Here is a 26,825-nt window from a genome sequence, read left to right as displayed (position 1 = left end):
TGCCCTATGTTCAAGGTTTACAAGTTTTAAACGACTGCGTGGAAAATCAGAGAATAGCAGCAAAGCTACCTGATTGGCTAAGTGCACGTTGGAACAGAAGGGTTACAGAGTTCCAAGATGAACACCAAACGTTTCCTGATTTCAGTCGTTTTGTAAATTTTTTGAATAAAGAAGCAAGAATTGCATGTAACCCGATCATCTCACTACAAGCAATAAAGCCAACCGAACTAGACAACAAACATCTATTCAAAGACAAATCAAGAAGAAGCAGTATGCTAAGTGCAAAAACTCTTAGCACAAGCTCCAATGAAAGGGTGAACATTTTATGTCTCTTTTGTAAAAAACCTGGTCACACACTACATAAGTGTCGAAAGATAATGGAAAGGTCAGTTGAAGAAAGAGTAAAGTTTGTGCAGTCCGAACATCTGTGCTTCGGCTGTCTTAAGTACGGCCATAACTCCAAGAACTGCACTTCCAGAAGTATGCGTGATAAATGTCAGAAACCTCACCCAAGTTGTTTACATCAAGACAGAGAAAAAGGGGATAAACAAAAGAGATCAAAGAATGATCAACAACCAATAAGGACTAATCAGGAAACAGAAAAGGTGTCTGAAACACAAGAGCAAGAATCTAAGCAAGTTATATCCAACAGAGTCATCCCAGTCTATGTATCAACTGTGAATGAACCAGAGAAGGAAAGACTTGTGTATGCCTTGCTCGACACTCAAAGTGACACCACTTTCATCCTAAGAGACACTGCTGAGTCACTAAACTCCAAGTCCGAGCCAGTCAAACTCAAGATTTCCACTATGACCTCCCAAACAATGATTGTGTCAAGTCACAAGTTAAAGAACCTGCAAGTAAGAGGCATGAACTCTGAAGTAAGAATCAAGCTGCCAACGAGCTATACCAGGAACTATATTCCTGTCAATAGATCACATATTCCCACAAGCAGTACGGTAGAGAATTGGCCCCATCTGAACCATCTATCAAAAGAAATGGCTCCCAAGCTCGACTGCGAAGTTGGATTACCAATTGGATATAATTGTCCTCAAGCTTTACTCCCTCTGGAGGTGATTAGAGGTGAATTAGACCAGCCATTTGCACAAAAATCCCTGCTTGGCTGGAGCATTATAGGTTATAGCAACACTGAAACTTATTATGAAGATGAAATAGGAGTAAGTCATCGTGTTATTGTTAAACAAGTCTTGCCAGGTGTGGAACCCAATCATAAGCTCAAAACTGAAGTCCACTTTGTAAGCAGAATCAAGGTCAAATAAGTTATTGTCCCAGCTAGCATAATCAAAGCGCTGGAGATGGACTTTGTTGAAGGAAGTGTCGAAGAAGAGCCAATGTCACAAGATCTATTGTTTCTGGCTAAAGTGAAAGAAGGCATAAGACAAAAGCATAATGGTCATTTTGAAATGCCGCTACCCTTCAAGCAAAAAAAAAACCTGAATTGCCAAATAACAAACTTTGTGCAGAACACAGGCTCAGGTGTCTGGAAAGGCGTCTCAGGAAAGACGAACACTACTTCAAAGATTATGTGACTTTCATGCAAGACATCATAAAGAGAGGTGATGCTGAGAAGGTCCCAGAGGCTGAGCTAAATAATCAACCAGCATGGTATATTCCCCACCATCTACCATCCACAGAAGCCTAATAAAATTCGTGTGGTCTTCGATTGCTCAGCCAAGTTTAAAAATACATCTCTAAACGAGCATCTCCTGTCAGGCCCGGATCTCACGAATACCCTCGTTGGAGTCCTGTGTTGCTTCAAGAAAGGACATGTTGCCATCATGTGCGATGTAGAGTGCATGTTTCACCAATTTCATGTTGCTCCCGAAGACCAAGATTATCTCAGATTCCTATGGTGGGAGGATGGTAACCTGGATCAGCCACCATCAGTGTTTCGCATGAGAGTACACTTATTTGGCGCAGCATCCTCGCCGGGATGCGCAAACTTTGGACTCAAGCATTTAGCAAATCAAGGTAAAAGCAAGTTCAGTCAAGCTGCTGTGAAGTTCATACAACGCAACTTCTACGTGGATGATGGATTGGCAAGCGTAAACTCAGAACAAGAAGCTATTCGGCTTGTAAAAGAAGCCAGGGAACTGTGCGACACAGGGAAGCGGCACCTACACAAGTTCATCAGCAACAATAAGACAGTAATTGCTGCTATCCCAAAGGAAGAATGTGCAGCAGGAGCAACTGATCTGGATCTAGCTCTAGGGGAGCCAAAGATTGAAAGGGCCTTAAGGGTCCAATGGTGTGTAACCTCAGACACATTTTGCTTTAGAGTTGTTGTGAAAAACAACCCTTTCACTAGAAGAGGAGTGCTCTCCACAGTGGCCTCGATATTTGACCCACTTGGATTTGTTGCTCCATTCATTCTAGTTGGCAAAAGAATCCTCCAAAGAATGTGTCAGGACAGGCTGGGTTGGGATGAGCTGCTCCCAGAAGATCTCAGGCCTCAATGGGAAGCTTGGCTCAGAGACCTCCAGAACCTATCCTCCATAAAGATTCCACGATGTTACGTCCCATCAACATTCAACCAGGATCAGCAGTACGAGCTACACAGTTTCTCTGATGCCAGTTTCAATGGCTATGGTGTGTGCTCATACTTAAGAACCGTGACCAAGGCCGGAGAAGTACAATGCACACTTGTGATAGGGAAAGCCAGAGTCGCTCCTACTAAAGTAGTAACCATCCCAAGATTGGAGCTGTCAGCTGCAGTAGTAGCTGCGAGAGCTGCTAGCTTTATTAAGAATGAGTTAGAATTCCAAGACATTCAAGAGTACTACTGGACCGATTCCAAAGTCGTCCTTGGTTATATTAACAATGACGCAAAACAATTCCATGTATTTGTTGCTAACAGAATACAGAGAATTAGGTCAAGTACAGAACCAAGTCAATGGCGATACGTTGCCTCTCAACAAAATCCTGCTGATCATGCATCGCATGGAGTCATGACAAAGGAACTTGTAGAGTCAAATTGGTTCTCAGGACCCAGTTTCCTTTGGCAAAAGGAACTACCAAAAGAAGACATCAAAGTGAAAGAGATCAGTAGTGAAGATCCAGAACTTAAGAGCATACAAGTTTTCACAGTCAAAGCAAAAGAAGAGAAATCTATCTCAGACCGGCTGCGAAGGTTCTCTGATTGGACAAGAGCTGTAAAAGCAATTGCAAGATTAAAGCGACGTGTAAAGTATGCAAAAAACTTAAAGGAAATGTCCAAGGAAGGTACTACACTGGAAGAAAGGAAAGATGCAGAGGAGTTCATTATACGCACAATCCAAAGTGAATCATTTGATAAAGAAATCAAGTCCCTCTAAGATAAGGAGGACATCAAGACATCTCACTTTAAGCTACACCAGTTAAGTCCATTCCTTGACAAGCACAATATTTTGAGGGTGGAAGGAAGACTAACAAAAGCATCTCTTCAACCCAACCTTAAACATCCAGCCATCATGCCTAAGGAACATCATGTGTCATGTCTGCTCATCAAACATTTCCATGAGAAGATACATCACCAAGGTCGAGGGATGACAGTCAATGAAATACGTGCCAATGGCATATGTATCATTGGCTGCAGTACAGAAGTGTCATCATTCATATACAAATGCGTTAAATGTAGAAAATACAGGAAACGCAATCAAGATCAAAGGATGAGCGATCTGCCATCAGAAAGACTAGAAGTTACCCTTCCATTTACATAAAGCGGTATGGACTGTTTCGGACCATTCTGCGTAAAAGAAGGGAGAAAGGAAGTAAAGAGATACAGACTCTTGTTTACATGCATGTGCTCCAGAGCTATCCATGCAGAAGTCCTTGATGATCTCAGTAAAGACTGTTTTCTGAATGCACTCCGTTGTTTCATTGCGATACGTGGCAACGTCAGTCAACTACATTGTGAACAAGGCACTAATTTTATTGGTGCAAAAAATAAACTTTTCATGCAAGTAACTCAAGAAAAGGTCAAAGAACTGGGTATAAGCTTCATTTTTAATCATCCTGCTTCTAGTCACATGGGAGGAGTATGGGAGAGACAGATTCGGACAATAAGAAATGTTCTAAGATCCATTCTCGACCAGTCAGCTTCAAGATTAGATACTTCATCATTGAGAACATTCATGTACGAAGCCATGGCGATAGTTAATAGTCGACCACTAACTGTAGAGTGTATCAATGACCCAGTGGGGCCAGAGCCGCTGACACCAAACCATATTTTGACCATGAAATCAGCAGTAATCTCACCACCATCTGGTGAATTTGTCAAAGAACATCTCTACCTGCAGAAAAGATGGAAAAGAGTGCAGTATTTGGCAAATGTCTTCTGGAACAGATGGAGAAAGGAGTACCTGTTAAACTTGCAGCAAAAAAACAAATGGAATAAGAATAGAAGGAATGCAAGGATAAATGACATTGTTCTGCTACAAGAGGATCACGTTCCAAGGAACCAATGGAAACTTGCCAAAGTAGTGGAAGTGACCCCAGGAGCTAATGGTAGAGTGAGGAAGGTCAAGCTTCTGATCAGTGACTCTACTCGAGACAACAAAGGAACACGTTCAACAAGGACAATTTTAGAATGCCCATACATAAGACAATACTTTTACTTGAAGCAGACTGAGGACTCAAAAGTAATGTTTATTGATAACATTTATGAAGTTCATTATTTGTCAACCTCTGTTTAGGATCACGCATGCTGTAGTAGTAGCGTGATGGTGGGAGTGTAACAGCAGTTGGAATTACGTTTAGTTCAATTTTTTGCCCCTAGATGTAGCTGTGGTACTGTTAATGCCATGGAGAAGGTTCAGGTAACATGTTTATTTTTAGGTGCTTTGTTTTATTTTCAACATTGTTTGTAGCATGTCTGAAAGTAAAACTTAATAATAGTTGAGATCTGAGTAAAATCATAATGGTAAATTTGATAAGTCTAGTTTAAGAGCAGGGTGACGTCAAGAAAAACTCGAAAATAGTTGCCGCAAACAGACCCGATTTTGTGCCAATTCAGAAGAATTAAGACGGATGATAAGCGTTTTCAAGTCTACCGGTTTGTCCACTAGCAGGCCAAAGTGGTATGTTTATTCTTTATTTCGTAAATTGTATACTTTATTTAAGTTAAAAAAAGTAAGCTAATATGTTGTACATCATTTATATATTTCGTCAGTTCTACGGTGTACCTGTGGTGTAAGATGCTAAGTGGAATAAAGATTCAAGACCACAGTAAACATCAGTCAAGGGAACTCTCTTGTCCCTCTTGTTTGTGAACAAGCCGGCACATTCTCACTGTAGCAACTTTAGCAGTAGAAAGTAAAATCTTGTAGGTTGATGGAGACTTGATTTTTTAGTTTTTAACCAATCACCAATCAAGACAGGTCAATGGCAAATTCTGCTGATTCTGGTCACTTGCTGATTTGAATCTCTAAATAAATAACACAGAATGGTCTTTGGAAGAATTAAAGCAGAGTATCAGTTGTTACTATCTTATACAGTCACTCTGAATGTCTCCTAGAAGTTATTGTGACTAATGTTAGTACAACTTGGTAAAAAGCATCATTATTAGAAGTTAAGATCTATGTTTGTAAGAAGACGATTTTGTTTTTTACTCCGGCTTCCTCCCACAGTCCAAAGACATGGCTGTTAGATTAATTGGTCTCTTTAAATTGCCCTTAGGTGTGTGAATGAGTGTGTTGTTTGTGTGTTGCCCTGCGATGGACTGGCGACCTGTCCAGAGTGTACTCCGCCTCCCCCCCATAGACTGCTGGAGATTGAATAGAGATACCTTGGTCAGAATCTTTGTGGATTTATCAATCTACGTTACCAGTCATCTGCGACTATTGTCTCCATACAAAAATGTTATACTTGATACAATACTCTCAGGGCAGTAAAAAGGAAACTGCTCGTCAACGTCTTTTTAGGGAATCTGTAAGGCCTTCAGAATCCTTTCTGCAAGAGCTCAGTCTGTCTCATTTTCAGGTGTTATACCATTGCCAGATACGCAGCCAGCTAACAGTATTTTATGTTGGATCAAAGGAACAGAGTCTTATTCGCCAGCGAGTTTCAGACCCTCATGCGTGTTGTCTCCCCTAATGCTGCTCTAGTGGCAGGCAGCGGGCTACTGAGCGAATTCTGCTGCATTCCAGAGTTTTATACTATGACAACACGGGGATTCCAGTAGTGACTTTTTCCTAAAAGTGGCCTAAATAAATAGGTTAAATCCCATACTGTGCAGTATGGGATTCAGATTTTTGTTTAGTTCTCTGTGTACAGTTCAAGTCAATGTTTCATTCATGGCTGAGGCACAACATAAAGACATGGTTTGATCGTAACAAACTGTCTTCATGTGTGAGCAAAACCAAACTGATGTTCTCAGAACTGTTCTATATTGCACAAAGCTAAACATGTTAGATAAAAAAGCATGCATGTTTCTGTGGCATAAAGGTAATTAAATAATTAATGAAAACAAATATTTAAAGAGAATAACAATGAATAAGTAAAATGATAGGATGATAATAAAAAATATATATAAAGAAAAAATGAATGATTGATAAGAAAATAAAAGGGAGGTTGGACTGAAAACTTAACTAATAATGTTTAGATGGCACAGTCAAAAGCCACTCTAAACAAATACGTTTTTAATCTCGAATTAAAGCAACTTCGGGTTTCAGCACTTTTACAGTTTTCTGGGAGTTTATTCAAGATTGGTGGAGCATAAGAACTAAAAGTTGCTTTTCCATGTTTGGTTCTGGTTCTGGGTATGCAGAGTAGATCTGAGCCACAAGACCTAGTAATTATGATAACTTGTTGTTATGTTGTTTATTATAATCTGAGCATATAGATATTGAGTAGTAGGGGGCCCAAGATGGACTCTTGGGGAACGCCACATGTGATTTTTGTGTTTTTTGGTCTCTGAGGTAAAGTTATCTACTGACACAAAAAGGCACCTGTCCTTTCAGTGGGATTTAAACCAATTGAGTGCTGTTCCAGAAAGGCCGACCCAGTTGTCCATGCGCTCTAATAAAATGGAATGATCAACAGTGTCGAATGTTGCACTAAGGTCCATTAACACCAGCACTGTGGTTCTTCCACAGGCTGGCTTTATACGGATGTCATTTAACGCCTTGACATGGACAGTCTGTACTGTGGTGAGCATGGAAGCCTGACTGGATTTGTTGCAGGCCCTGGTAGAGTGGAGTTCAGATGCCACAGTTACAGGAGGCTTTGTTAACCTGTCGAAAGTTGTAAATAAAGCACGAGCATTATTAATGTTTTTGCTGATGATCTCAGAGATTAAAGATTCTTTCGCATTTTTCACTTGTAAGTTATATCTGTGGAGTATCTCTTTATAGATGAACCTGGAGTCTGGAGTCCTGTCTTTCGCCGCCTGCGTTCAGCTTTTCGACCCTCACTTTTTTCACTTATTTATTTTTTTTGGCAGCCAGGAGAGGAGATGTGAGTAGGAGTTGTAAGACCTGGAAATTAGAGGGAAAATAGTGGAGGCTTACTGGTAGATGAAGATGATGATGCCAGGGGAATGAGCGGAATCTGGGAGTGAGGTCAGAGTGTGTAAGGAGAAGGAGGGCGATGAAGCAGGAGCAGTGGGAGGATCTTGATTTGAGCGTTGGAGGACAGACAGGTTGCACAGAGGTGAGGGAAAAGAGGAGCCCTAAGGTTGCCAGCCATGGAGGTGATTGTTCAAAAGGTATTGTTAGGAGGTAGATGACTTGAAGCATGATATCAAAGAACACGCCAGTGTACCCCTGAAGTCAGCACAGGACAACCTTGAACAAGAAACAAACGAGAGGAAAATGTCAGACTAAGCAGACACATCAGAAAACACAAAGAGGTTCAGGAGACTTGGGTTACCACTATAGGTTAACAGCCAAGTGTTGTAGGACTGACAGCCAGCTCCTATACTCCTCCATAGAGCTTAATCCAGAACAGGTGTGCAGCAGCACACCTGCAGCAATCAGAGCTCCAGTGCTCCCACACTCCAGTAGTAGAGCGCCCTCCAAAGGAGAACACACACACAAGAACACAATTCCCCAGATTGAAACAGTTTAAAACTTCGTATATATAGATGATTATAGATAAAAATCAGACTTGAAAAATAGTAATTATTCCTACTATCATTATTATCCTTTATTACTATTTATATTACTGTACATTGTATTATTTTCTTAAGATTACAGTTTATGGAATGCACTTTATTATTTTAATTTATTATAATTTATTTCTATTTTTTACTGTTGTTTTGAATGATAAAATGTATATGAAATTAAATATGAATTTCTTGATGAATAAAAAAGGATGGAAATAATGTAGGAAAAGTGGTGGGTTAATATAAGTTTATACTTCTATCCTCTCCATTGAGTGCGTGAATATTGTATATTAGTTAATATAGCTGTTATTATTTGCAGTTCTTCTTTATATCAAACAGTAGTTCAGTACTGAAATATTCACTTAGTTATTTAACAATTTTAACATTCCATAGAATTATTTTGATGAACGGTTTTAATCACATACTGATGTATATTGTATTGCACGTAGGGATGGGTACCTTTCACATTTGAACTGATATGGTACTGATACCCGGTACCTGGTAATCGATATCGGTACTCAACGGTACCAGTTTTCAGTACTTTTTGTGTGTTTATGAGGTACTAAATGTTAATTTGTTAAATAATAAAATCATCAAACATTTTCAGTTATTTCTCAATATATCAAAAGAACATCTCAGTTGTTTCAAACATTTATTCTCTCATGTTGCTGGCTGAAGACGACGAGTTGCTAACGGATGTAGACGTGCTAACGGTGCCAAATGCAGGAGTTGTAGCCGTAGATCTGAGGCTGATGAAAACTGTGCGCTCTTCAGCCTTCAGAAAAATGTTGTGCTTCATCAGGTGCTTCCTCAGATTAGAAGTATTCTCGCCGATGACCTTGCACTTTGTGTCACAAATGTTGCAGCGAGCGCAATCTGCATCGCATTTTTAAAAGTGGAGCCATAATTTCGAGCGCTTTCTATCAGCCATGCATCTATCAGTACAGACAGTACCAGTGGTAGTGACGTCATTACGCTCTTGTGTGTGCAATGCTGTGTTCATGTCTGGCATGGAAAATCACACACTCTTCCACTCCCTCAGTGTCACAATGATGCGTTATGGTACCGAAACATGGTACCGTTCGGCTTTACGTGAATAGGTACTCGGTATTACCGAAGGAATTTGGTTGGTACCTATAAAAGTACTGAATTCAGTACCCATCTCTAATTGGATGATACCAGGGGTCCTGCTTACTTTACAGGCAGTCAAAGTAAACTGAGGAATATGGCAGTTTAAAAGCTAAAATCTCAGAGCTACAGTGGCCCTACTAGGACAAACATCTCAGAACTGCTGCATTTCCAGAGAGCACACAGAACAACACCACTATCTGTTGGGATTTTTCGGTCACTACCTTACATAATCACTTACAATATGACAATATGTTTATAGTATTATTTAAGGCAAACCCATCAGGTGTTATGAGAATGAGAATGCCATGACTGGCTAACTGTTAGATGCAAACAATAATTGCATATAGTTTCAGATTGTTAGATGCACCCTGAGGTGGAGTCGATGCGGACTCAAAGCAGAGATCCACCGGACACATCTGTGCAAAGCTCACTTTCTATGAACGTGCACATGGTGTTACACAATAAACTGTTCGGCAGGAAAAAGTCTCCACAATGAACTGTTTTTAGAGTTGCCAACCGTCCCTTGAAAAACGGAATCCTCCCGTATTTAGAATAAAAAGTACACGTCCAGTATTGAGCTGAAACGGGACGCACGTAGTCCCGTATTATTAGGTGGATCAAAAATCTTCATTAAATGTAAATAGAATCAATAAATGATGGGGTGCTTTATATTTAACATTACGGTAAATTTCCCATCAGATACGGTTTCCCCAGCGTCTCCTCGCCGCTTACGCGACAAAAAAGGCCCGTGCTTGTTCAGCGCTCGTAACCAGCGCGCCGTGCTTCCGTCGAAGGAGATCTACGGACACCGTGAAAGCTCAAACAACGTGTTTAGATAGATAGATAGATAGATAGATAGATAGATAGATAGATAGATAGATAGATAGATAGATAGATAGATAGATAGATAGATAGATAGATAGATAGATAGATAGATAGATAGATAGATAGATAGATAGATAGATAGATAGATAGATAGATAGATAGATAGGTGGATGCAAGTTCTTCAGCAGCTGACATCCCCAACATCCAGGCTATTGTACCCTTTGTCCTCAGCATCCCTTCTTCTAGTGGGTTTGTGGAAAATATTTTCTCCATCATGAAAAATAAGTGAACTGATATGAGGAACAAATGTTCTACAGAATTAATGAGCAGTGAGCTAATTGTCAGTCTAATTAATGAAATGTCCTGCTCAGAGTTTTACTCTGTAGTCCTGAAAAACAAACTCCTTGCAGCAGCAAGAGCTCAAATGAAATATAAATGGAAAAAATAGGTTGTTTCTACATAATTCACTACTGCAATTTTTTAGTTCACTAGTTCAATATTTTTTTCACTACACCTGTACAGTCATGGCCTTTAAGGCACAAGTGTTTATGTTTACAACTTTTCTACAGACTTTTTGTTTGCACTAAATGCACTATTACGAAAATGTTTTGCATTATACTGTTATACTTTTTTATATTGTTTTAAGTTAAGCAGGATGGATATCTTTTCAATAGTGGTTTATTTATTTTAGAAGGATATTTGTTTTTGTCTAGTAATTTTATTTTGCAAAAAGAATACATTATTTTATAAATTGCTGAATAATTATTTTTCCATGGATATTTGTATCAGTCAAAAACATGCATCGAATTAAACTTGGGTTCGAGTCCAATGTTTCCAAAGTCATTTCACACAAAGAAAAAGGGTGAAAAAAATCACCAGGCCGCTAGAGGTGCAGACAGTGGAGTTGGATAGCCCTACCAGGAGGTGTCCCTTATTTATTTATCAAGGAGTTGGCAACCCTAACTGTTTTATATGTGACACACCACTCTGAGCAACCAGTTTGTGCAATGTCCACAGGCTGTGCAATGTCCCTGCCACTATGTGCTGCACTGACAGGTGTATTCCCCTTTTTTGTCCTTAGTCTGGTTTAATCGCGTTATATGCCATCTTCATCTCTTTTTGCTATTCCAAAGCTACGAGGCAAATTAGCTTTTCATCCTCATCCTATGAAGCCATGACAGAAAGTGTGGGAAAAATAGGAATTTGTCACCAGAAATGTAGGAAATTGGTATGCTCAACCATGAAACCACAAACGTCCAAGGACAGTGCACGTCTCTAACATTACGTCCAACTCTGTCGGAACCTTAAGACCCAACACCACTCTAAGGTCCAGAGCCATGATATTTGATACATGATATACAGGTCCTTCTCAAAATATTAGCATATTGTGATAAAGTTCATTATTTTCCATAATGTCATGATAAAAATTTAACATTCATATATTTTAGATTCATTACACAATAACTGAAATATTTCAGGTCTTTTATTGTCTTAATACGGATGATTTTGGCATACAGCTCATGAAAACCCAAAATTCCTATCTCACAAAATTAGCATATTTCATCCGACCAATAAAAGAAAAGTGTTTTTAATACAAAAAACGTCAACCTTCAAATAATCATGTACAGTTATGCACTCAATACTTGGTCGGGAATCCTTTTGCAGAAATGACTGTTTCAATGCGGCGTGGCATGGAGGCAATCAGCCTGTGGCACTGCTGAGGTCTTATGGAGGCCCAGGATGCTTCGATAGCGGCCTGTAGCTCATCCAGAGTGTTGGGTCTTGAGTCTCTCAACGTTCTCTTCACAATATCCCACAGATTCCCTATGGGGTTCAGGTCAGGAGAGTTGGCAGGCCAATTGAGCACAGTGATACCATGGTCAGTAAACCATTTACCAGTGGTTTTGGAACTGTGAGCAGGTGCCAGGTCGTGCTGAAAAATGAAATCCTCATCTCCATAAAGCTTTTCAGCAGATGGAAGCATCAGGTGCTCCAACATCTCCTGATAGCTAGCTGCAATGACCCTGCCCTTGATAAAACACAGTGGACCAACACCAGCAGCTGACACGACACCACAGACCATCACTGACTGTGGGTACTTGACACTGGACTTCTGGCATTTTGGCATTTCCTTCTCCCCAGTCTTCCTCCAGATTCTGGCACCTTGATTTCCGAATGACATGCAGAATTTGCTTTCATCCGAAAAAAGTACTTTGGACCACTGAGTAACAGTCCAGTGCTGCTTCTCTGTAGCCCAGGTCAGGCGCTTCTGCTGCTGTTTCTGGTTCAAAAGTGGCTTGACCTGGGGAATGCGGCACCTGTAGCCCATTTCCTGCACACGCCTGTGCACGGTGGCTCTGGATGTTTCTACTCCAGACTCAGTCCACTGCTTCCGCAGGTCCCCCAAGGTCTGGAATCGGCCCTTCTCCACAATCTTCCTCAGGGTCCGGTCACCTCTTCTCGTTGTGCAGCGTTTTCTGCCACACTTTTTCCTTCCCACAAACTTCCCACTGAGGTGCCTTGATACAGCACTCTGGGAACAGCCTATTCGTTCAGAAATTTATTTCTGTGTCTTACCCTCTTGCTTGAGGGTGTCAATAGTGGCCTTCTGGACAGCAGTCAGGTCGGCAGTCTTACCCATGATTGGGGTTTTGAGTGATGAACCAGGCTGGGAGTTTTAAAGGCCTCAGGAATCTTTTGCAGGTGTTTAGAGTTAACTCGTTGATTCAGATGATTAGGTTCATAGCTCGTCTAGAGACCCTTTTAATGATATGCTAATTTTGTGAGATAGGAATTTTGGGTTTTCATGAGCTGTATGCCAAAATCATCCGTATTAAGACAATAAAAGACCTGAAATATTTCAGTTAGTGTGCAATGAATCTAAAATATATGAATGTTAAATTTTCATCATTACATTATGGAAAATAATGAACTTTATTACAATATGCTAATATTTTGAGAAGGACCTGTATGTGTGCCGTTCTTCTGAGCTGCTTATTTCATATGCAAATATCATATGACATCATCTGAGTTGTCCACACTGACACATATTGCCTGTTATTCTGCAGTCTAAAGTGGACAGTTGGTTTGAAATTAGTGTAAATTGGTTTAAAAAGACTGAATAAGCAGCTAAACCGAAGAAAACACAGCTGCATCTAGATGGAGTTCTCTAATTGTGAAGCAATTTAATGTTTGTCAGAAAAAGTCAATAAAGATTTTTTTGCAAATAATTGAAAAAAGAACAGAAAGATATAAAAGATCAAACATTAAAATACACTCAACAAATGTCAAGAGAAATAATAATTCCGAATGATTAAACTTAGATATTTCATCAGCAGAATATACTGTATTTTCATAAACTGGTAAAGTTCGAGTCTAATCCAAATCGTGTCCTATCATTTATTCTAGTGATTATTTACTGAACCTCTTTCACTGCGATGGTGGGGACAGTGGTAGAGGTTCGTCCTGTAACCAGTGGTTTGCTGGTTCGAACCCCCCGCTCTTTCTGTCTAAGTCGTGTCCTTGGGCTAGACACTTCACCCTCCTTGACTGCTGATGGTGGTCAGAGGGCTTGTTTGGCAGCCTGTCACGGTGGGGTTTGTGGGTGGACCGAAGCACAGACACTGATAGAACACAGCCTCACTTCTGTCAGCTGTGGCTTACCGGTGAATGGTGGATGACTGATTGTAGTATAAAGCGCTTTGGGGTCTCTAGGGACTTCATAAGGCTATTTACTTAAAATAAACAGATTTAAAAATAAGCCAAATAATATTGCACGCCCCACTTTTCAGTTTTTTATTTGTTAAAAAAGTTTGACACATCCAATAAATTTCATTCCACTTCATGATTGTGTCCCACTTGTTGTTGATTCTTCACAAAAAATTTGAAATGCATATCTTTGTTTGAAGCCTGAAATGTGGCAAAAGGTTGAAAAGTTCAAGGGGGCCGAATACTTTCGCAAGGCACTGTAGCTGTCTGTCTGTCTGTCCGTCGGACGTGTTCGCTTGTATTAAAGAAGTTAGGTTCTGAATGTTTTATTAACCAGTTCAGAGGGGTGGTCAGATGATGATTTAGATAATAATGTCTTTTGTCTGTCTCCAGGTTCTGCAGCTGAACTCTGACATCCTTCCACAGTACAAACAGGAAGCCCCAAAGACGCCACCTCATATCATCCTTCACTACTGCACCTTTAAGACCACCTGGGACTGGGTCATCCTCATCCTCACCTTTTACACAGCCATTATGGTACCCTACAACGTCTCTTTCAAGACAAAGCAGAATAACATTGTGTGGTTGGTGCTGGATAGTGTGGTGGATGTCATTTTCCTGGTGGACATTGTTCTCAATTTCCACACCACTTTTGTGGGACCTGGTGGAGAAGTGATCTCAGACCCCAAGCTCATCCGCATGAACTACCTGAAGACCTGGTTCGTCATTGATCTGCTCTCCTGTCTGCCTTACGATATCATCAATGCCTTTGAGAATGTGGATGAGGTACGGTAGGGTTCTCTGAATAAATGTTTCAGTAGAGACGGTGGGGGTTTGAGGTTGTAAAAGGGAGGTTGTTCATGGCTACATTTATATTAATTTAATTTCTGAAATTGTATCACTCAATTTTAAAGGAATAGTTCAGGAATTTTGCACCGATGTTCTTTTATGTAGGCAATTGCTTAAATATAAAGCAGTGTGAAAAGAACAAATATCACAGTGATTTTGTGCCAGAAAATGCCAAAACAAAACTGCGTACACACAATACAATTCTGATGTATGAATATGGTGGCATATCACTGCCAAACATCTGAGCGTAAATGATATTAGCACAAGTAAAAAAGAGATCCATGCGAGTGGAATATAATTCCGTGCCAGCATAAATGAGATGCTGCTCAACCGAGGAAAGAAACAGTGTTCACCTCTTTAAGAAATAAGCTAAATTGTAATAACGAGTTGGACACATTGGTACTTTCAGTCATGTTCGTTTTTTTCTAATTGATGTTTTTCCTGGTGACATTTAGACAAACATTTAACTCAAATTGCAGAATTTGCTAGTGTTCTTTTAAGCCAGGTATTACCCTGAATTTACACAGTGTCCATCTCCGCTCTGCTCTGCCCTTTGCCGCCATTCGTTCAAGTCCTGATTTACAATGAAAGCGGTCTGCTCCTCTGCAAAGCCCAGAGGTGCTCCAAGAAGCATGCGCAGATCATGCAATAAAAGCCAGTGATAAATGTGGAAGTCAGACCAAATGTGTGTATACATATATTTGCAGGATACAGGATACAGTTTCTTTAGGAGATGCCTCAAGAAATGGAATGGCTGACTGGGGACCAGTCTGGTGGTGACACTCAATAGTCCTACCCTTTTCTCATTATTGAACACACCATACTTAGTCCTATTAGATTGAATTGGCAACCGTACTTTACAGTGTTCCAGGTTATGTCTGATGTGAGAAGAGATTTAAATGGAAACAGTATTTTCTACGATCTGTTGATACATGTCTGTGGTTCATTCAAGCTGCGAGAGAGTGAGATAGATATATAATTGTTTTTCTGATGCTAACTGCAGTAATTGCTAATATAAATCTGAGGTCAAAATAAAATGTTAAGCCTGTAAGTATTTAGTCTTGGTTTTATAACAGTAGTTGACCACCACTTTCTCACACAGTGCTGCAATGTTGCTCGTACATGTACTCATCGTCTTTCGCTTATCCGGAGCCAATATTAAGCCCAAGGATTTCCCAGGCCAGTCGAGAGAGATATTCCTTCCAGCGTAGTCCTCCTGTTGTAATACATAATAAAATTAAAATCAGTTTATTCATATAGAGCCAATTCACAACACGTCATCTCAAGGCAGTTTACAAAAAAAGTCAGTCCAATCCAATAATACAAACAAATTCAAACTCAATTACATACATTCAGAACAGATCATAGTTCTCAAACAATCCAGTCAAGTTCAGTTTATTATTCAAATTGGTGAAACATTTGAATCCCAGCAGTTGGCATTGAATCACTGACTTGCAGCATTTGTTCCTCCTGGACATTGAACTGTCATTTGCATTGTGTTGTTGCCATTACAGCAATCCCTCATACTTAGCATACATGTGGAGAGAGTGGAAAGGAAAACTCCCCTTTAACAGTATGAAACCTTCAGCAGAACCAGGTTCAAGGCAACCAGCTATCAGCCACAAACAACTTGGTTTTGAGAAGGCAGAGCAAATACACATAAAACACAGAGTGTCGTGATTTGTGAATTTTTAGAAGGATCACAGTGCAGACAGGACTTTTTATGAGCATGGTGGAACATAAAACATAAAACTTACAGGCTTGATACAATTAGGGTAGGACACGGAGCAAGTAACGGGAGAATCCAGCAATGAACGATGAGAACCAGTGAGCTTATATACTAAGGCAGGGCTGGAAAATGACAAATGAACCAGAACATAGAGGAACTGTGGAACAGCCCTGGCAGAATGAAGGCAGGGAAGCTGAGAGAGGGAGACTAATTAACACAAAGCTAGCTAAACTAAGACATAAAAAACTGCAAACCAAGGGAACAAGACTAACAGTGATCTAAGGGAAAGAAATCCATTAAACTAATGTGCAGCAACTAGACGTATAGCCATATATTGTCTCAAAATAAACTAGACCAATATTTGCTTGCTTTAAAATGTAGTCTACTGATTTTGCTGGAGCGTACTGAGCTGACAGGCAAGGAAGTGCATCTGTGAGCAGCACATAGTTATTGTGGACAATAAAGGCATGAAACACATCAAACAGCTAAATGCAGACCTTTCTTCAGCTCACTGTGACATCATTTTTGACACTGATCTGACCCAGCAGAAAGAACACAAGTAGAGAGCATCAAACGGTGAAAAGAAGTTTATTATTTCTAAATTCTACACGGGGGTGACAGGGATCTGGTCTCTCCAACTGTGCGAGAAAAAGAACTAATAAGAAAACAAGACGGCAATGTATATATAAATATAAATATCATGAATAATGATAAATGCTCTTACTAGAGAGTGAACGGAATCCGCCAGGGGAGACGGGGTTTAGGAGAACTGAAGTAGAGCTCACAGCGAAATGTGCTTTCTGTGGAAAGCGAGCGGAAGGTGAAGCAGGAGTTACGTAGGAGGGTGGACAGGTCTGCAGGAGAAGTACGCTTGTCGTAATGTAGCACAGATCCAGTAAAAGGTGAAGATTGCTCAGTCCAGGAGTGTACGTAGAATTCCAGACAGGTAATCCAAAAGGCTCCAAGCACTGGTGAACACTGGCTTTACCTGAGAAACATGAAAAGTGGGGTGGATGCGAAGACTAGGAGGCAACCAAAGACGAACTGCAGTGGAACCGACTAAAGAGTCAATCACATAGGGTCCAATAAAACAAGGAGAAAGTTTCTTAGATATAGATTTTAGAGTAATGTCACGGTTGGATAACCAGACTTGTTGCCCTGGGCGGTAAACAGGAGCTGGTCAACGTCTTCTGTCAGCAAAACGTTTGTTGAGTTCAGCAGTCCGCTGAAGGGCCCGGACAGTGGAGTTCCAAACAGTCCTGTAACGGCGAATATGGTGTTGAACAGAGGAGACGGAAACCTCACCCTGGTCGGCAGAAAAAATGGGCGGTTGATAGCCAACTGAAACCTCAAAAGGAGAAAAACCAGTAGCAGAGAACTTGTGAGCATTAATTGCATACTCAACCCAAGGTAGGTGTTTACACCAGTCAGCAGGATTAGAGAATGAAAGGCAACGGAGAGTGGATCCGAGTTGTTGGTTCATTCGTTCCACCTGGCCATTGGACTGGGGATGAAATCCAGAAGTCAAGGAGACTTTAGCTCCAAGGGCTAAAGCAAACTGTTTCCAAACTCGGGAAGTGAACTGAGGACCACGATCGGACAGAATGTCCTGAGGAATACCATGGAGCCGGAAGACATGTTTGATCAACAGCTGGGCGGTCTGAAAAGCAGTAGGCAAATTCTTCAGTGGAATCAGATGGCAGGCCTTAGAGAAGCAGTCCACAATAGTTAGAATGGTAGTCATTCCTTGAGAGGTAGGAAGGCCAGTAACAAAGTCTAAAGCAATATGTGACCAAGGACGACCGGGAATGCGTAAAGGCTGTAAAAGGCCTGCAGGCGGTTGGTTACAATGTTTATTTCGAGCACAGATAATACAGGCGTGAACGTACTCCTTCACGTCCTTGTGGACAGTAGGCCACCAGAACCTTCTCAAAATAAGGGCCACGGTTCTACTAGTACCAGGATGGGCAGAAAACTTAGCAGAGTGGTGCCAATGGATGACACGAGAACGGGCAATGATGGGAATAAAAATCTTGTCTTGTGGACCATTGCCTGGATCAGGTTCCTCCTGCTGAGCGTGGGTAACAAAGTCCTCAATCTCCCACCTAAGAGAACCCACCGTCCAGCTAGAAGGCAGAATGGAGACCAGTTTAAGTTCAACCTCATCAGCAGAAAACTGATGGGACAGAGCATCAGGTTTAGTATTCTTAGACCCAGGGCGATAGGAAATAGCCAGATTAAAGCGGGAGAAAAATAAGGACCAGCGAGACTGACGGGGATTGAGTCGCTTAGCAGCTTGTAAGTAGGCTAGGTTCTTATGATCAGTCCACACAATGACAGGTAAACAGGCTCCCTCAAGCCAATGACGCCACTCCTCCAGAGCCAATTTAATGGCTAACAGTTCCTTGTCACCGACATCATAATTGCGCTCTGCATCACTTAGTCTGCGGGGAAAAAAAGCACAAGGATGTAATTTACCATCAGAAGCAGCAGACTGGGACAGAACAGCTCCAACCCCTAAGTCAGAAGCATCAACCTCCATGGTAAACTGTCTGGTAGTGTCGGGGTGGATAAGGATTGGTGCACGGGAAAACTTCATTTTTAGAGCTTGAAAAGCAGTATCTGCCTCCGAAGTCCAGGTGTAATGCAACTTAGTGGAGGTCAGAGCCGTCAGAGGTGCTGCGGTCTGGCTGTAGTTCTGTATAAGCCTCCTGTAAAAATTAGCAAATCCCAGGAAGCGTTGAAGTTGTTTTCTTGTCTCGGGAATTGGCCACTCCAGGACTGCCTTGATCTTATCAGGATCAGAACGAACCTGTCCACCCTCTAAGATGAGACCCAGGAATGTAACAGAGGACTGATGAAACTCACATTTCTCAGCCTTAATAAATAATCGGTTCTCCAGCAGCCGCTGAAGGACTAGTCGAACATGATGATGGTGTTCTTCAAGGTCTCTGGAGTAGATCAGAATATCGTTGAGGTACACAAAAACAAAGATGTTCAAAAAATCTCTTAACACATCATTAATCAGCGACTGGAAGACTGCTGGGGCGTTGCAAAGTCCAAAAGGCATGACTAAATACTCAAAATGACCCAAAGGAGTCTGAAAAGCTGTCTTCCACTCGTCCCCCTGGCGGATTCTAACTAAATGATAAGCACTCCTAAGGTCAAGCTTAGTAAAAACAGTAGAACCCTGAACTGGTTCGAACGCAGAGGAAAGTAAAGGAAGTGGGTACCTATTCTTAACTGTAATCTGGTTCAAGCCCCGATAATCAATACAAGGACGAAGGGAACCATCCTTCTTTCCATCAAAAAAAAAACCCTGCACCCACTGGGGAGGAAGAGGGACGAATCATACCAGCAGCTAGGGAGTCATTAATGTAATCCTCCAAGACCTGTCGTTCAGGTCCAGAGATAGGATACAACCTACTGGTGGGTAGAGGAGCCCCAGGAAGAAGGTCAATGGCACAGTCATAGGGCCTATGGGGGGTTAGAGAGAGAGCGTTACTCTTGCTGAAGGCTAGTCCTAAATCATGGTATACTGTAGGAACCCCGGAAAGGTCGGGACAGTCATCACTAAGAGGACTGGGCACAATGGAGTTCCTAACAGGTAAGGCCGACTGAAGACAATTGGAATGACAATAATTAGACCGGGCCTCAATGCGGAGTTCGGACCAGTTTAAATGAGGGTTGTGTTTACGCAGCCAAGGAAAACCCAGAACTAAAGAAGACTGAGAAACCGGAAATACATAAAAAGAAATAATTTCCCTATGATTTCCGGAGAGAACCAGTTCAATCGGTATGGTCTTGTGAGTAACTCTATGCAGTCTCCTTCCATCTAAGGCAGAAACTAATCGTGGCGTATCCAGAAGTACAATCTCAATCTGGGCCAGTTCTACCAACTTGCTATCGATAAAATTCTGCTCACAGCCGGAATCAACGAGTGCTAAAAGATTCCTAGTCTGCTGACTACCAATCAAGGTGGCTGGTAGGGAAAGTCTAGGGGCTTCAAAATCATTAAACTGGTCCGTTAGCTCCCCCGAAAAAACTAGCGGACCCTATCTTTTGGCCGGGTAGGACAGGTTGGACAAGCTGCAATAAGGTGATTGGATGAACCACAGTAAAAACACTGGTTCCCCTGTCTACGACGTTGTCTCTCCTCAGGGGTAAGGCGAGTGCGACCTATCAACATGGGTTAAGGTTCACGCAGAACTACTTGAGGGAGAGACCTAGCGTTGGGTGGTGATCTTGCAGAAAAAGAAGAACGAGCCCGGAAATGCTCAGAACGGGCTCTCCTTCTCTCACGCATACGACTGTCAATCCGTGTAGCTAACAAAATTAGCTCATTAAGGGTCTTAGGTTCATCAATCAAGGTTAATTCATCCTTCAGTGGCTCATCTAGGGACTGGAAAAAAGCTGTTCTAAGAGCACTATCATTCCAGCCAGAAGCAGCTGCAAGAGTACGAAATTCTAGGGCTAAATCAGAGACTGGTCTATTTCTCTGATTTAAGGCCCACAACTGGCGAGAGACGCTAGTCTGGTCGGTCTCAGAGGAGAAAGCCAGCTTAAACTCAAGAATGAAGTCATCAAAAGAGCAATCAAACTGATTACAGTCAGAAAATCGAGCCTCAGCCCAACGTAAGGCCCTCCCTGTAAGTAATCCCAGTATATAAGAAATCTTAGCATCATCATGGGGAAAACTAGCAGGAGAGCGGTTAAAGACGAGAGTACATTGTAACAAAAACCCCTTACAATGATCAATGTCACCGGAGAACTTCTCCAGAACAGGGGAAGTGACGTCGCGTGAGTGTGAAAGACGTTGCTACAGCGCCCTCAGAGGAACCGGAGGTCTGAGGACTTAAAGAATGCTGGAGTAGCGAGACAATATGATCTAGCTGCTGATTATTCCGTTGGATCTGTTCAGAAAGAGAACGAAGAGCAGAGTCATGAGAGTGAATCTGGTGAGAGTGTTCAGATAGAGTTCTACTGAGACTCTCTGCTGGGTCTGTGTGGCCTGAGTGTTCTGACATCATTTTTGACACTGATCTGACCCACATGCAGAAAGAACACAAGTAGAGAGCATCAAACGGTGAAAAGAAGTTTATTATTTCTAAATTCTACACGGGGATGACAGGGATCTGGTCTCTCCAACTGTGCGAGAAAAAGAACTGATAAGAAAACAGGACGGCAATGTATATATAAATATATAAATATAAATATCATGAATAATGATAAATGCTCTTACTAGAGAGTGAACGGAATCCACCAGGGGAGACGGGGTTTAGGAGAACTGAAGTAGAGCTCACAGCGAAACGTGCTTTCTGTGGAAAGCGAGCGGAAGGTGAAGCAGGAGTTACGTAGGAGGGTGGACAGGTCTGCAGGAGAAGTACGCTTGTCGTAATGTAGCACAGATCCAGTAAAAGGTGAAGATTGCTCAGTCCAGGAGTGTACGTAGAATTCCAGACAGGTAATCCAAAAGGCTCCAAGCGCTCGAGGAATAGTTAGAGGATCGATGCACATCAAGGTTACTGATACCACATAGGCTCAACACTCAGGCGACGAGTAGCAGGCAGCCACAGCTTAAGTAGCGTACATGGCGATCAGAAGATGGGAAACACCTGTCCACATTCCTCCTGTAGCTCGACACCCTCTGCTGGACGAATAAGGTTAGCAGCTAGCAGAAAACAGACAGGCTCCCAGAACCCGACACACTGGTACACACACTATACAAAAAAGGAACACTAAACAAAAAAAAGGAACAGAAAACTAGTTAGCAAATTATTTTTCAGGAATATATGTCAAACATGCATGTATATTTGTGTAAAGCATACTTGTTATACTTCTTCATTAAAAAAGCTGTATACAAATACACCAAAACAGGCCAGTAAAAAGGCTAAAGAAGGTTTCTCGGTCATACAAATTTAGTGCTGGTATCAAAACCTAATAGCTATTGCACAAAATGAGGTAAAATTAATCAATTAGCAGCGCACAATGCACAACATGAAGCAACCCAAAATGCAGTTTTCAAATAATGATTTCAATTATTAAAGAAAAAAAGTAATCCAAAACAACATGCCCCTATATAAAAAGGTAATCACATTCATAAATCATAAATTAACTGTGGTTAACCATATATTTTGCTTTATGGAGTTTTGACGAAAATTCAGAAAGAAAGACTCACCTTCACCACCTCCACCTTCCAATGACTCTCTGTGCGTCTCCCAGCCTTCCAATCAGCATCCTGTCCATCTGATTCTCCATCCAATCACTTTCCGACGCCTTGCTTATAAAGGAGCTTCTACCGTGTTCATCTTCGCTTGTCAGCTGAGCTCATCAGCTGTTATGATGTCCGACTACGAGTCTGACGCTCTTTCTGGTCCCGCTCATCTCCCCGATGCAGGTCCTCGCCCTCACTATTCTACTCCAACCCGCAGGAGTCTCTGTTTGCCCTCCTGCCATCCTCCTCCTTCTCCTACCTCGCAGCTCCAAGAAGCCGGTATCTGCCCAGGTTCCGACTTGGATGCCTCTCAGCTGGCTCAGCTTGCTGCACTCCTTCCACGTCATGGCTCTCCTTCGCCTCCACCCTCACCACTTCCTGTCTCTTCTACAAAGCGTCTCAGGAAGTCCGCTCATCCTCCAGCTAAACGTCGCCGAGGTCGTTCAACCTCCTTCTCAGTTCCCGCTGCCACTCCCGGTCCGCCCTCCCCGATAGCGGGCCCTCCCGCCCTCCTCTCGCCTCAAGCCGCTCCATCTCCTTCTTCCCAACTGATACTTCCAGCCTTCTTCGATTCCATCAACGCTCTTCAGGGTTCAATTTCCTCACTCATTTAGCATCTTCAAAGCTTCTCCTCCACTGCTGCCACGTCTGCCACGTCAGCGCTGTCTGCCCCTGCTGGTTTTCTGGGTACTCTGGCTGTTCCTCAGCCCCTCCCTTCAGTTTTTAATCTAGCTGAAGCCCGGCCGGGCTAATCTCTAGGTGAGATGTATTTTTCCTTTTCTATTTATTGCTCCCTTTGTTTTAGCTGTCTGGGCGACAGTTTTCTCGTTTTTTCTTTATATATTCAGGTAGATCTTATGTTCCCAAGCACGCCAACGTGTCACCCCGGCTGCGGTCCAAGATCCTGCAAGGCAATATATTAACTTAGTTTCCCTGATCATGCCTTCCCCTGAAGTTGACCATAAAATTGCCTCTTCAGGAAGTTTCACGGCTATATTTAAATCTGCCGACCCTCGCCTGTCCAAGGATCTTTCCTTCGGCGAGTTTGTAGTTGCCTTCAGTATTTTCAGAGACACTATTTGTTCTGTTTACCCTAACCGCCGAGTCGAGCTTGACGGTCATCTTTCCCTGATCACAGACCTTCATCTCTCTTACGGTCGCACCATCTTTTACCAGTACCATAAAACTTTCGTCTCCAAAGCTGCCTCCATTCTCGCACAGTCTGGTATTTGCCTAGATTGGTCCGTCCTGGACACAGAAATTCTCATTAAGCCTCCGCCTGTTTTTCCTGTGGCATGCTCGGTCATCAGAGCTCCCTCTGCCCTTCTCTCCCCTTCTCCTCCAATGCCCCCTTTCGTCCTCCACCGCCCCTCTCATCAGGCCCCCAGCCCCTGGATTCTTGGACATAGCCTTCAATGGGATGTCCCGGGAGGACAACCAAACCTTTTGGCCAGGCCGGTACGCCGGAGCAGGCCGCCACCTACGGTCAGCGTACTTCTTGTTTTGGTCCACTGTACGAAGGAGAGCTCTGGTAGCATTTCCCCAGATCCGTTTACAACGGCGTATGTGGTGCCGAATGGATGCTACGGCTATGTCCTTTTCATCTGCGGGGAATAGGGGAGGTTGATAACCAATAGAAACCTCAAAGGGAGAGAGGCCAGTTGCAGATGAAATTTGAGAGTTGACTGCATATTCGACACAGGGGAGATAGATACACCAATCAAGAGGTTCAGATGCAGTCATGCATCTGAGGATGGACTCCATCTGTTGGTTCATGCGTTCTGTCTGTCCATTAGATTGGGTTGGTACCCAGACGTCAGGGAAGCCTTGGCTCCAAGGGCCAAACAAAACGGTTTCCAAACACGAGAGATAAATTGGGGGCCTCGATCTGACAAAATGTCCTGAGGTATACCATGAAGGCGAAAAACTTGCTGAACCAACAGCTGGGCAGTTTGGAAAGCAGATGGAAGTTTTTCAGTGGTACAAGGTGGCAGGACTTAGAAAAACGGTCAACAATTGTAAGGATGACTGTATTACCCTTAGAAATAGGTAAACCAGTTACAAAATCTAGTGCTATGTGACACCAAGGCTGTTTGGGCGTACTTAGAGGCTGGAGTAACTCATAGGGAGGATGATTGCCCAATTTTTGTCTGGCACAGACTGAACAGGCCTGCACATACTCTTTAACATCCTTGTGAAGGGATGGCCACCAAAATCGCCTGGAAATGAGTGAGATGGTTCTGCTAACCCCTGGGTGACCTGAGAATTTAGCAGTATGAATCCCACAGATAAGCCTAAACCTAACAGATGTAGGAACACACTTCCTGTTGGGAGGACCTGTACCTGGGTCCGGATCATTACGTTGGGCATTGTTTATATGATCCTCCACCTCCCAAACTAGTGCTCCAAATGTCCAATGGGATGGCACAATGGGTTCTGCCTCTTTCACAATAGAGTCAGGTGAATGAAGCCGGGAAAGAGCATCCAGTTTGTGGTTCTTGGAGCCAGGTCTGTAAGAAATAGAGAGTTCAAAATGAGAGAAAAACATTGACCAACGTGATTGGCGTGGGTTCAGTCTTTTGGCTGATTGCAAGTAGGCCAGATTTCTGTGATTGGTCCACACTAAAATGGGCTGTTTTGCACCCTCCAGCCAATGTCTCCAGTCTTCGAGAGCTAACTTAATGGCGAGCAGCTCTCTATCTCCCACGTCGTAATTCCGCTCGGTGTTTGTTAGCCGACAGGAAAAGAAGGCACATGGGTGGACCTTTCCATCCGTGGGAGACTGCTGAGAAAGTACTGCACCAACACTTATATCAGAAGCATCAACCTCCAAAATAAACTGAATACATTGAATACATAGTAATACAATTCAGTACAAGAACAACTTTTTTATTTTGATTTATTTTATTTATAAAAATAGTGCCATTCCTGTAGTGCTGATATATAAGCAAACATTTATAATTCGTAAAAAAGACAAGAATGGCTGAAGTTTAAATTATTGTAATCAATGACCTAACTGTAAGAGGGAGGGTTAAAAATCCCCCTTAGTGTGGATCTCTGGATTTTGAACCCAGCTGTTAATTAAAAACCTAAACATCTCCTCTTTCAGGATTTCAGCAGCGTTTATCTGTCACTGTTAGTTCAGATGTTCCTCATCTTCCATCCTCCCAGTGCCAGTTGCTGATGGATTCAATGAGATCCTGCTTGATTAAGCTTTTTTAGCAGCTGATACCTGTAAAGGGGGGTTGGAGGAGGTACTTCAGCCCAGCTGAGAGGAAATCAATAGCACTTAAATTTCCAACCACTAGAGACAACAGTGTTTCTCTTCTCTACTTTGCCAAGTTGTCACCTTCTGTTTTCTAGTATAAAAAGACTAGAAGAATGGATAGATGCTGATGGAGGATAGGTGGTGGCATGAGGCCAGTATGAAAGGAAAAATTCTCAGAGACTCCATACAGGTTGAATTTCTCTCCTAATGGATGTCATGAGTGTTCAAGCAAGAGATATTTTTAGTTGGGTTTTACTGCACATTTTAAGATGCTGGCTAGGCTTTGCTCATCCATGCCAAGATATTCAGGCACTGCCAACTTACTGACATACCCCACATACAGTACAAATCATGTGTGTCTAAGGTATCGCTCTTTGATTAAACCTAGGATTTGAGAACATATAAATGGTTCATCATACACAAAGTCAAACTTTTTCGATGGCCATCTCAGTCCTTAGAATTAAATCCTGTAAAAAATCTGTAAGGTGAGCTGAAGAGAAAAGCACATGGAGAGCACCCAAGATCGGGGATAATCTAAAGAGATTGTGCAAATCAAATATATGTTTTTCTCCATGTTCCAACATTGTGAAAGGTTACAGAAGAAGACCAGGTGCTGTCCTTGGGATCCAGATGAGCAAGGAGGACGCTGTATCTGTTTCACAAATCTGTACACACTGATTGTCAGCTGCAGATCTTTGGAACATTAACGATAGGATCTTGATGAAATATATGCATGCATTTGTTTACATCCCTGAAGTTATGATGCACTTTATTGTGGATAACTAACTAAAGCTGGAACCATAGTTATAAGCTCAAAACAAACCGCTCGTGACCTGACTCTAGACATTCCGATCCGATTTCTTTAAAACATATAGGCTCCGACTAGAGGGTCTGTGTTTTTCTGTACATCTGAGCTCATACTAAGGATAAGTAGGTATTTCAATACTTTGTTTATGTACGTTTGAGTTTGTCTGACGTGCTGTATATGCACAAAATG

At 42.1% G+C, this 26,825-nt stretch overlaps 1 protein-coding gene across 1 annotated transcript in view; it reads left to right on the top strand.

Moving 5' to 3' along the window:
- The window catches only part of LOC124885089 (potassium voltage-gated channel subfamily H member 5-like), a 375,126-nt gene that overhangs the window by 121,345 nt on the left and 226,956 nt on the right, over positions 1-26,825 (top strand). Inside the window, exon 6 of the mRNA XM_047393285.1 lies at positions 14,162-14,554. Within this exon, the coding sequence (XP_047249241.1) occupies positions 14,162-14,554 (393 nt within the window). The remainder of the gene's footprint in view (positions 1-14,161; positions 14,555-26,825) is intronic.

This window comes from Girardinichthys multiradiatus, chromosome 19 (assembly GCF_021462225.1).
Source record: "Girardinichthys multiradiatus isolate DD_20200921_A chromosome 19, DD_fGirMul_XY1, whole genome shotgun sequence".
In the NCBI taxonomy this organism is placed as follows: Eukaryota; Metazoa; Chordata; class Actinopteri; order Cyprinodontiformes; family Goodeidae; genus Girardinichthys; species Girardinichthys multiradiatus.
Note: the sequence above shows the minus strand (reverse complement) of the source record. Positions and strands in the feature narration are given on the sequence as shown.